The sequence below is a fragment of the Furipterus horrens genome, unplaced genomic scaffold (assembly GCF_987537825.1).
Source record: "Furipterus horrens unplaced genomic scaffold, mFurHor1.1.pri manual_scaffold_13, whole genome shotgun sequence".
NCBI classification, from domain to species: Eukaryota; Metazoa; Chordata; class Mammalia; order Chiroptera; family Furipteridae; genus Furipterus; species Furipterus horrens.
Window position 1 is genome coordinate 51,757,305 of NW_028327183.1, and position 11,212 is coordinate 51,768,516.

At 48.2% G+C, this 11,212-nt stretch overlaps 1 protein-coding gene across 1 annotated transcript; it reads right to left on the reverse strand.

Annotated features, from left to right (window-relative positions):
• Positions 1-8,458: 8,458 nt before the first annotated feature.
• LOC149995251 (sialic acid-binding Ig-like lectin 5) lies at positions 8,459-10,976 on the reverse strand. The gene is made up of 7 exons (XM_090260297.1): positions 10,892-10,976; positions 10,434-10,814; positions 9,944-10,222; positions 9,634-9,681; positions 9,161-9,415; positions 8,778-9,083; positions 8,459-8,562 (listed from the first exon to the last, which is right to left on the reverse strand). The coding sequence occupies exons 1-7, from the start codon at positions 10,926-10,928 to the stop codon at positions 8,459-8,461; spliced, it is 1,410 nt and encodes a 469-aa protein (XP_090116423.1). The 5' UTR covers positions 10,929-10,976.
• Between the last annotated feature and the right edge of the window lie 236 nt (positions 10,977-11,212).

Sequence of the window (11,212 nt, forward strand, 5' to 3'; positions counted from 1 at the left end):
TGCAGGAGACTCAGAATATTCTCTCCAAGTTCCTCGGAGGTTACCATCATATTGACATTTGGGGTCATCTATTTTTCTGCCTTTGCTTATAATCACAGCACCTGTCTATTATTCTTCAACAAGACAGTTGCTTTAGGACTTTACAGTAGTCAAATGATGTAGTAACATGTATTTTGTATGAGGTTAATAGGATAGGGTTACTCCAGCTTTCTTTCTCTTAATGTTGGCACAGTATTTACTTTCATCTACTTTGATTTTGACATTTGCTCTCCTTATAATTTAGATGCATATATTATAAAGAGCATGATATTGACCCAAGCTGACCCTCTGTTTTTCCCTGAAGCCTTTATCTAATTGTATTCAACATAAGTATCCCACATTCCATTTATTTTACATATGTGCCAGCAATGTCACATTACTTTTTCTCCTTTTTTCTTGTCTTATTTTGATTTACTAAGTTTTTCACAGTATATTGTTGACTGATTTTAGTTCATAAATTATACATTAGGATTCTATTTGTATAGTCATTACCATAAAACTTACTGCATAATTAACTGTTAGTAAGTGAAAAGCTCTCTCTCCTCCCAGAGAGTATACAAATATTAGAAAGTGTAAAGTTAATCGATCCCACCACACCCATTTTGGACTTAGCTCTTATAACTGTCAAGGATTTTAAAACTATATTTTTATTCTACTGACAATGACTTTCCCCATTTCTTGGTTTCACAGGATCTGTATTACTTCCTCATTTTTGAATTGTCTCTACAGACCATAGATTAGAAAGTGCTTTTTTATGCTGTCCATGGTTACTAGTGACATTTCAATTAAACTGCTACTCTTTTGAATGCAATCTGTCTTTTTTCCTCTGGTTGCTGTTTATATTTTCTCCTTGACTGTGGTTTTCTTTGACTCACCGTTATCCTGATACAAACTCCCCACCTTGGGAAGAGCCAGAGTCCTGACTTTAATTTCCAAGACGCAAAGGCCACAGAACCAAAGCACACATGATCAGTATGGGCAAATGTCATTGGAAACTATGGTGTTATGACTTAGATATCTGTCTAATTTTCAGGATTCAAGCATTCCCCAAAATACAAGACTGTAAGTTCCCATTTTCAGTCTTTTAAATTATTCTATGCTTATAAAATGAGAGATTTTAATTTCTCTATTTATTTTTCAAAGATTTTTGTTGTTCTCAGCACAAATCTTGAGCAGATGATTTTTTAAAGTATGTTATATTGATTATGTTGTTACAGTTGTTCCAATTTTTTTCCTTTGCTCCCCTATGCCCAGTACCCCCTTCCCTCCAGCACTCTCACCCCCTTAGTTCATGTCCATGGGTCATGCATATAAGTTCTTTGGCTTTGCCCTTTCCTATATTATTCTTAACCTCTCCTTGTCTATTTTGTACCAACCAGTTATGCTTCTTAGTCTTTGTACCATTTCCCCATTTCTCCCCCTTCCCTCTCCCAGCTGATAACCCTCCAAATGATCCCCATACCTATGATTCTGTTCCTGTTCTGGTTGTTTGCTTAGTTGGAGTTTGTTTTTATGTTTTAGATTCAGTTGTTGATAGTTGTGAGTTTGTTGTCATTTTAATGTTCATAGTTTTGATCTTTGTCTTAAATAAGTCCCTTTAACATTTTGTATAATAATAACTTGGTGATGATGAACTCCTTTAGCTTTAACTTCTCTGGGAAGCACCTTATCTGCCCTTCCATTCCAAATGATAGCCTTGCTGGATAGAGTAATCCTGGTTGCAGGTTGCCTTTCATCACATTGAATACTGCTTGCCAATCCCTTCCTGCCTGCAAAGTATCCTCTGAGAAACCAGCTGATAGTCCTACAGGCACCCCCCTGTAGGCAACTCTCCGCATCTCTCTTGCTGCCACCAGGACTCTCTCTTTATCTTTCACCTTTGGCGTCTCAGTCATGATGCACTCTGGTGTGGTCCCCTCTGGGTCCAGCTCACCCAGAACCCTCCGTGCTTCCTAGACCTGTATGTCCATCTCCTTCACAAAATTTGGGAAGTTTTTCTCATGTTTTTCAATTCTTGCCTCCTCATTCTGCACTGGTTGACTGTTTTTTTCTTCCTTAAGTTCCAAATCATTGATTTGAACCCTGGTTTCCTTCCCTTCAGCATTGCTTTTGTGTGGATTTTCCTTTGTTTCACTTAACATAGCCTTCACTTCTTACCTTATGCATTTGCGATACTCAAGCATATCTGTCAAGCCTGTGAGCATATTTATCACCAGTGTTTTGAATTCTGCATCTGTTAGGTTGTCTGTTTCCTCTTCTCTTAGGTGGTCTATCTCCTCGTCACTTAGATCTCCCACTGGAACCTTGATCCATTTCCCCTTTTGGGCCATACTTCTTTGTCTCCTCATTCTGACAGGCTCCTGTGTCCCAGGTAGAGCTGTCACTCCTGTTATAAGGGGAAGGGCCTTAGGGATTTCTTCAGTACAGGGCGACCTGTTTCACGATGTTGTGGCGCTGTATGTGGGGGGGGGGGGGTCCAAGAGAAACAATACCGCCAGCCCAGCACTCACCCCTTTTCCAGGGACCTCTCCCACTTCTGCACTGGACTGGCGCCCCTCTAGCTGCTACCCTTGCCATCGTTCCCAGAGTGGGTGGGTCTGTGAATGTTCTAGGACTGTGGGGGCCCCTTAAACAAGTGGACTCTGCTGAGACCAGCAGTTTCTTTCTCCGCCCCAACCCTACTGGTCTGCACAGTCAGAAGCAATGAGGCTTGATTTTCCCTGGTGCTGGGACCGTGAGCTGCGAGATCTGGTGAGGAGCTGGGAACACTCCCCAGGTGTCCCTCCTGACCTTTTAATATGTGTGACTGTGCTTCCCACCGACCCGCCGCTGCTGCTGCCACACTGCATCCTCTCTGCCCTGGCTCCACCACTGCTACCTGTCTGGATGAGTATTTCTTCTTTATATCTTTGTTTGCTGGATTTCCATGTAGTTTGATTTTCTGGAACTTCTGGTTGTTTCTAGTTTTGAGGTAGTTGTATTTCTTCTTAGTTGTGGAGGGAGACTCAGTGTGTCTGTCTACACCTCCATCTTGGCCAAAGGTCTCTGTCTCCACATCTTGACAGGCTCCTGTATTTGTTTGCCTGTGTCTTAGGCAGAGCTGCCACACCTGTTACATTTAAGGGGTGGAGCCTTAGGTGTTCGTCAGTACAGGGTGACCCATTTCACCATGTTGTGACGCTGTATGCGGGGAAGGGGTCTGAGAAGGAACAATGCCTCTTGCTCAGCACTTACTCCTTTCCCAGGCACTTCTCCCACTTCCATATGGGACTGGTGCCTCTAGCTGTTGCCCTGGCTGTCATGCCCAGAGTGAGTGGGTTTTCAGATGTTCTAGGATTGTTGGGGCCCTCTAAACAAGGGAACTCTACTGAGAGACTGGCAGTTTTTGCTTCTGCCTCAACCACCACTGGTTTGCACAGTCAGAAGCAATGAGCCTCTATTTTCCCCAGCTCTGGAACCATGAGCTGTGTGGTCTGGTGTGGTGCTGGGAGTGCTCCCCAGATGTTTCTCTCAACTTTTTCAAAATGTTTGACTGCGCTTTCCACTGGCCTGCCACTGCCACTGCTGCTGCTGCCACCACACCGCATCCTCTCTGCCCCATCTCTGTCTCTCCTACCTGTCTAGATGAGTATTTCTTATTTACATCTTTGTTTGTTGGAGTTCCATGCAGCTTGGTTTTCTGGAACTTCTGATTGTCTCTAGTTTTGAGGTAGTTGTATTCCTTCTTAGTTGTGCAGAAGACGCAGCATGTCGATCTAGGCCTCCATTTTGGCCAGAGATCTTGAGCAGATGATTTAACCAGTTATTACCAAAACAAGAGTCACTATTCAACTTCTTAGCCCACTGCAAACGGGGTTGGTATAGTGGATGTGGGGAACCAAAGTCATCCTACTTTCACAGTGTAATTGTCCACTTCTTTCCTCAAGAACACTTTCAAAAGTTCAGGAAATAAGTCACCTGTGTTCAGGTGCTTGTTCTGTGTCACAGGAGCACTCACCTGGGCCCATAATACTTGTGGCCACACCAGACATTTCCCCCGCTGCAGCCAATGGTGTGGCTGGTCCAGATCTTGTCATTATTATTATGATTATAGGACACACTTCAGCAACAACCCTTAGAAACTTTGAAGAAACAGGTTTAGTAGCGTCATCTCCTCTTCTCTGCAGTTGTGTTTTCCATGGTTTCAGTTAACTGTGTTCAACCACAGTCCGAATATACTAAATGGAAGATTCCAGAACCAAATTTTTCCTGTTTTAAATTTCTCCATGGGCTGAATAGTACGATGAATCCTCTATGCCTCTGTCTGTCCTGCCAATATGAACCCTTTCACCAGTGTCTCCATGCTTATACACTGCCCGCTTGTTATCAGTTGGACTATTGCTGTATCTGGGTGCTGGTGTTCAAGTCACCTCTATAGTAGCCTCATGTTATGTCACAATGCCTGTAACATTCACCTGCCTACATCTCATGACAGAGGCATTGTGACATCTTACAGCAGCTCAGGAAGAAGGGTTAGTACAAGAGAAAAAGATATTTTGAGTGATGGGGAGACCACAATCACACAACCTTCATCACAGTATATTATTATAATTCTTCTACCTTATTATTAGTCATTATTGTTAATCGCTAATTGTGCCTAATATATAAATTAATCTTTATCAGAGATGTGTGTAGAAGATGTCATGTGTGTATCAGATTGTGTATTATCTGCAGTTTCAAGCACCCACGGTGGGTATTGGAACATCTCTTCCAAAAATAAGGAGGACTAATGTCCCCAAAATCAAAAGCGATTACTGATAGCTACATATGCTATGCGACTGCTCTTGAATTTTTGGCTGATTTTGTTTTAGAGATTTCTTTGAAAATTAAATTATATCAAGTATACAGGTGGAAGAATGAGTTTTCAGTTCACCCTCTCAACCCAAGTCTGTCCAAGAACTCAGGTTTGAAGGACAGGTTGGTGTAGGTCAGATGAAAGCAAGGTGGTGTGGCCTCCAGGAGGGGGACCTCAAATTGCTAACATTTTTTAGGCAACATCATAGAAGGTTAAAGAACAAAGGCCACAAGGAGAAGATTGGTGAGGAGATAGATGCCAGGGGAAGATGCCTGTAATGTACTGTCTCAGGCCAGGGAGTCTGTAAGGGGCTTGTGTAGGAGAGGCAGCGTCAGGTCTCTGGCATGTCCCATTTTACCGCAGAGGACTAACCCAGCCAGGAATCGGGAGGCCTGTGGGGAGTGCTGTGACACCCTAAGTAGTGCTGAAAGCCCTATAGGAAACAGTCTATGGTCACAGCAGAGCTCTATGGTCATAACAGCCTCTCCCCTGAACTTCCTCTTCTGCTTTGTAAAAAGTGCTTCTTAGCTGCTTTCTTGCTTAGCATGTGCATGTGGCTCACTGGGGCTGCAGTGACTGCCTCACAGACTTTTGTTTTCTCCAAAAGAATCTTTTTTGGTGATGAAGTACCCAGTCAGCTCTTGTTCACAGTTGACAGGCTGTTGGAAAGATCCGAGTGGAACCGTTAATGGGATGGGGAAGGGGTCGACAGTCAGAAGGTGCTGGAAGAATGGACAGGTCACAGCGAGGCGAGATGGCCCCAGAGAAACTATAAGATACCGTATCATGAACCGAACACCAGGCTGACAGACATATATTTCCTTGTGAAGAGTTCTGGGATGGAAATGACACAATCAATTTGCCACGAAGCTTGTGGGAGACAGGCAGGCATGGTTCAAAAGACTTTGACGACCTCTGTGTGGAGCCCGGCCCAAAAACGGGAACCTGGGTCTTAACCGGCTGGTTTTTGTCTTTCATGCTTTCTATGAATCCCACCCTCTAGGGTGTTTTAAAGGTAGAAAAAAATGCAAAGTGGCTTTAACGCAAAAGGGAACCTGCTCTGTTTTTCTCTGAGTAGTCCCAAATTCTTGTCAGTAGACTATGAAAAACAGAACGATTAAGTAAAAGAAAATGTTTTTGAACTTGTGTGAAAAACCTAGGCGTTTCAACCCTGTATTGATCAGTGTTTCCCTTTGTTATTACTCCCAAACATTTGGTGAAGGGCTGCATGTTTTTCTTATGCAATTCCCATGTATAAAGTAGGTAAAAACACTAGCTAATAAAGAAACAGGGGCGATTTTCCTCAGGAAAAAAACCCCTCCCTTCGTTCCTCAGATGGTGACTTTCTGAGTAGTTTCTTCATCCACTCTGAGGGACCCAGAGTCTCTCTCAAGTGGCACCCAATGTGAGGCTAGAACCCACAAACCTGAGATTAACAGTCCTGTGCTCCCCAGAGAAACTATAAGATACTGTATCATGAACCGAACGCCAGGCCGACGGGCATGTATTTCCCATTGAAGAGTTCTGGGGTGGAAATGACACCATCAATTTGCCACCATGTTTTCTATGGCTGAAGGAGAACTTGACACCAGGATTTTTCTGTTCAAAGAAAGACACAGGCAAGCCCTGGACCTGTGTTGGTTCTTAATTTCTTTAATATTCACAGCCACTTAGAGTCGGATGTATGATTTGTGTTTACAGAACGAGAAACTGAAGAATGGAAAAACGAAGTGAACTTCTTGATGACAATGCCTTAGGAAGTGCTGAAGCCTGTACTTGAGCCCAAGGGTCTCCAACCTAGTTACCTTTCTTCTTTCTGCTCTGCATTCAGATGCTCTTCCAGTGATTAATGTGAATATCGCAAAAGGTCTCCTCATGCTTCACCAATTAGTTTCTTACTCCTTTCCCCCAGAGAGGCTGTTATGCCTCCATCCAAAACCGAGATCGGACTTATTCCTTGTTTGCTGGTCTTCTTGATCTCTGAGTACACGCAGGTGCTGGTGGCCTCCTTGTTCTGAGGCACCCGTGGCTTCCTCCCATGAAAGGTGATGTTAGAATACTGGACGTCTTGCTCCTCTCTCAACAGAGAGCCATCCTCTGGGAATGACACTTGGTCTGGGGGCCTCTCTGGCCCAGGGTTTTGCTGGAAACCCTGAGTGAAGGGGAGAGAAGAGAGTCAGAGAAGAGTAAGGTAGACATGGACCCAGGGGGAAGTTGGGCAGACCCAACAGTAATTCATTCATTTTCATATTCCACACAACTAATCATAAACTCAACTATTTGCTCAATCATTTAAAATTTTGTAATACTACGGTTGATTAGACCATATTGAGGGCTACTAATCACATTTCATCCTCACAGAAATCAAGTGTAAATGATAGTCTTATTATTTCCATTTACAGATAGAGAAACTGAGATGAGGAGAGGTGAGGCAAGATGCCCAGAAGAGTAGAAAGTAATAGTTTTTTGGCAATGGTTCTGGCAGGCTGTACCTGGCAGAGAGGTGAGGTGGGCTAAATGGTCAGCAGGGCTGGGGCAGGAGACTGACCGCTGGCTTCAGGAGATGGAGGGGAGGTCAGCTCCCAGCTCTTTGTTCAGCTGACCACAGAGGTGCAGGTTTGGTGAAATGCTGGGAAGCTCTGTCTGGACTTATTGAATGGATGTGCCCAACCTGCCTCCCTTCACTGCAGGAGAAGACACCCTCATCACTCACCAAGGAGACTGTTCCTATGACAGTGTCTTCATCATTTCTGAACTCTGGTTTCCTGGCTTCTTGCTTCCTTCTGGCTTTCACTCTAAGGGAAGAAGTCAGGAGCCACAATGGCTCACGCACAGGTGGACAGGCTGCCCCCACTCCCTGGTAACACAACTGAGCATCCAGACCCTGGAACCAGACTCAGAGATCCTCTTATTTGCAAGTGTGTGCTCCGTCCCCTGGATGACCAGGTGTTTGGCTAAGACTAAACTTACATCACGATAGGCCCCTATACAGAGAGAAACTTATTCACAAGAAATCATACAGTGTTATTAAGGATCGCCCCAATGTAGAATCAACCCAACTGTCCTTCGATGAACAAAGAGACAGATAAAATGTGCCCTATCCATATCATAGAGTCTTATTTGGAAATAAAAAGAATTAAAATAAAGAGACAGGAATCTTGAAGATATACTAAGTGGAAATAAATCATTCACAAAAGACTGTGTATTGTAGGATTCCATTTCTATGAAATGTGGAGAATAAGCAAATCTAGAGACATGGGAAATAGATTAGTGGCTGCCTGGGGTTGGGAGGAGAATGAAGGCAAAACGACAAATACGGGATTTTTTGTTCATTTTGTGTTAATGAAAATATTATAAATATGATTGTTGTGACTGGTGCACAACTCTGTGCCTGAACTAGAAGCCATTGAGTGGTACACTTTAAGTCTATGGGAATTCTATCTCAATAGAGCTGCTACCATATCCTTCCCCCCCCGCCCGCCACCCCCAAAGATCTTTGTGTATGTACTCAGCTTCATCTTGGACTCAGGTCCTCCATCTGTACTCCCTACAACAAAGCTTCCTGTACGTCCCCGGGACGCAGGCTCACATGCGAAAGTAGATGAGACACAGACACAGCAACAGCAGGGCCATGGCACCAGCACCTCCAAGAGCCGCAGGAACAGCTCCCGACACGGATTCTGACTGCCCTGCAGAGAAGAGGGGCATGAGCTCACCACTCACGGGACTCAGTGTCTTGTCTTCTCACCTCCTTGCAGAACCCAGGGTAGGTTCTGTTCAGACATCAAACGGAGGGTCGGGTCTTAGCAATCACGCCCTTCCCGCCGCAGCCCCTCTCCCCGGTAACAGCTCCTCTCTGATGCCACCCTCTCTCCCTAAGCCTCTGTCCCCAGCAGGCCCCGACCTGGCGGCGGCGACAGCAGCAGGACAGAGGCGCTCTGGGCCCCGTGGACGTTCCCGGCCTCGCAGCTGAGTCTGAGGCCGGCGCCGAGCCCCGTGCGGAGGCTCAGGGCGCTGTGGACCCAGGGCCCGGCTGAGCGGGAGGTGACCGTGTAGGAGCCGTCGCTGGGGGTCCCCGTCCCCTCCAGCAGCCGCTCCCCCAGCCGCCAGCGCGGCGAGGGGGGGGGCGGCTGGGCTCGGGAGGAGCAGTTGCAGCGCAGACCCTCGTCCTCCTCCCAGGAGCAGGCGGGTCCCAGCAGCAGCGGGGGGTCTGCGAGGAGAAGGGTCAGCGGTGCCTCTGCCCGCCGGGGACCCAGGTCACTTGCCCCCAGGGGTCCCCACACTCACAGACCACGGAGAGGCTGAGAGAGATACTTTGGGAGCCCAGCGGGTGCTGAGCGCAGCAGGTGAACTCTCCTTCGTCCCCTGACCCCATGTGAGGGAACTCCAGGATCGCGGTGCTGGAGATGGGGGTGGCGTTCAGGGCTGGGGGACCCCGGAACCAGCTCAGCACTGCAGGGGGGTTGCTGTCAGCCACACAGAGCAGCCGCGGCGCCTCGCCCTCCAGGATGGGAAGGGATGTGGTTTGCAGGATCTTGAGGGCTGGGGGAGAGAAGTGCAGGGAGAGGGGCCAGGGTAAGAGCAGGAGATGCCGCTATGAAACACAGGGGGAAGATGCCCACCCATGGAGGTGAGGGAAGGAGGGTGATGATTTTCAGCCTTGCATCTCCCAAATCTGATCCCATTCAACTGTTCCCCCCTCAGCTCCATGGCGACCCCAGGGGCAGGTCTCGGCCCCAGAGACTGAGGTTCTTTCCTACCTGTGACATTTCTGAAGGACATGCCTATGGTGAGGTTCTGTGGGGCGTCTGGGACAGAAAGACATGGCCCGGCATCAGGGGGGAGGAGCGGGTGGAAGTCACCCCAACCCAAGGAGGGGCGGTGGGAACCAGGAAGGAAAGATAGGTGTTCTTTTGGCCACCTCCCCGCCTGCACTCAGATCCATGCACGGGTGTTCTCAGGTAGATCAGCCACCTGTGCACACAACACACACACACACATACACACATACACACACACAGAAGTCAGTCCCACTGCCCCCACGGAACCAGCCATCCCTCCAACACTCACAGAAGACATTGAGCCAGATGGTTCTCTGCATGGTCACCCCAGTTACTTGGTGTGTCACCTGACAGGTGAGGTTGGTGCCATAGTGCCAGGGCCTCGGGGTGAAGGTGAGCACAGAGGAGCGGAGGGTCCAGGGCTTCAGAGAGTCAACAGCGGCTCCCGCCCAGGAGAAGCTGAGAGGACGTCCCCCTTCGCAGGACCCTGGCAGGCTGCAGGTCAGCTGCGTGGGGCGTCCGGACTCCAGGGGCTCCGGAATGTGGATGTCTGGTTTCTGTGTCAGGTCTGAGGAGGTGAGAGGGAGGTGCTGGGACCCCAGGGTTAGGCACCCAGACTGAGACGCTGCAAGGGACCCGGGCCTTGGTGCCCTAGATCACCTGAGGTCCTGTGTCTCTTATGAGCACCCAGGGCCCAAGCCCTGAATCAAAGAATGTCCCAGGGTCCTCTTCCTGTTCAAAAAAGGGCTCACATGTCTCAACCAGTGACCCTGGCGTACCTGTCACCTGCAGTGTCAGCCACTTGTCCCAGTAAGTATATTTCACAGCACTTCCTCTCTCCACTTGGAAGATGTAGGTTCCTGAGTCACTCCTCCTGGCATCTCTGATGCTCAGGGAACAGTCGTTGGTGCTGGGGTCCGCGAGGAGGAATCGGCCCTGGATTTCTCTCTTCACTGGTTTATTTGGGTTGTTTGTGGCTACAGGAGAATCAGAATGTGTGTCGTCCCCACTCCAGTACCAGTAGGTGTAGAGTTTGCTAGTGGGATACCACGGAATCCGTGGGTAGGAGAAGGAGCAGGGAATGTTTACACACAGACCCTCCTGCACCCTCACCCATTCCTGCACTCGGAGCTCAGAGCCTTGCTGCTCCTGCAGGGACCCTGGGGGGACACAGAGGCTCAGCTGTAACCCCTTCCCTTCCCCCACCTGCCCGTCCCCCCGTCCTCAGCCCACTCACCCCCCCACAGCAGGGGCAGCAGCAGCAGAGGCACCATGTCTGCATCTGACAGGGCAGAGAGGGTCCCGGTCCCCGTGTCAGGGAGGGGAATGCCCAGCTGTGGGGTGGGGCCATGGCCGCCCCAACAGGAAGCCATGGGTGACAGACTGTGGCCAGGCCTGGAGGGGGAACCTGGGCTCAAGAGTGATAGGGGTGCACTGAGGGCTGAGAAATCGTCCTGTGTCACCTCTAACTGAGCCTGCAGGTGATATACGGAGGCCCGCAGTGGTTTGAGAGGCTTGTTCAGATGTGGATCTGAAAGTGATCACCTTGTAGCTGATG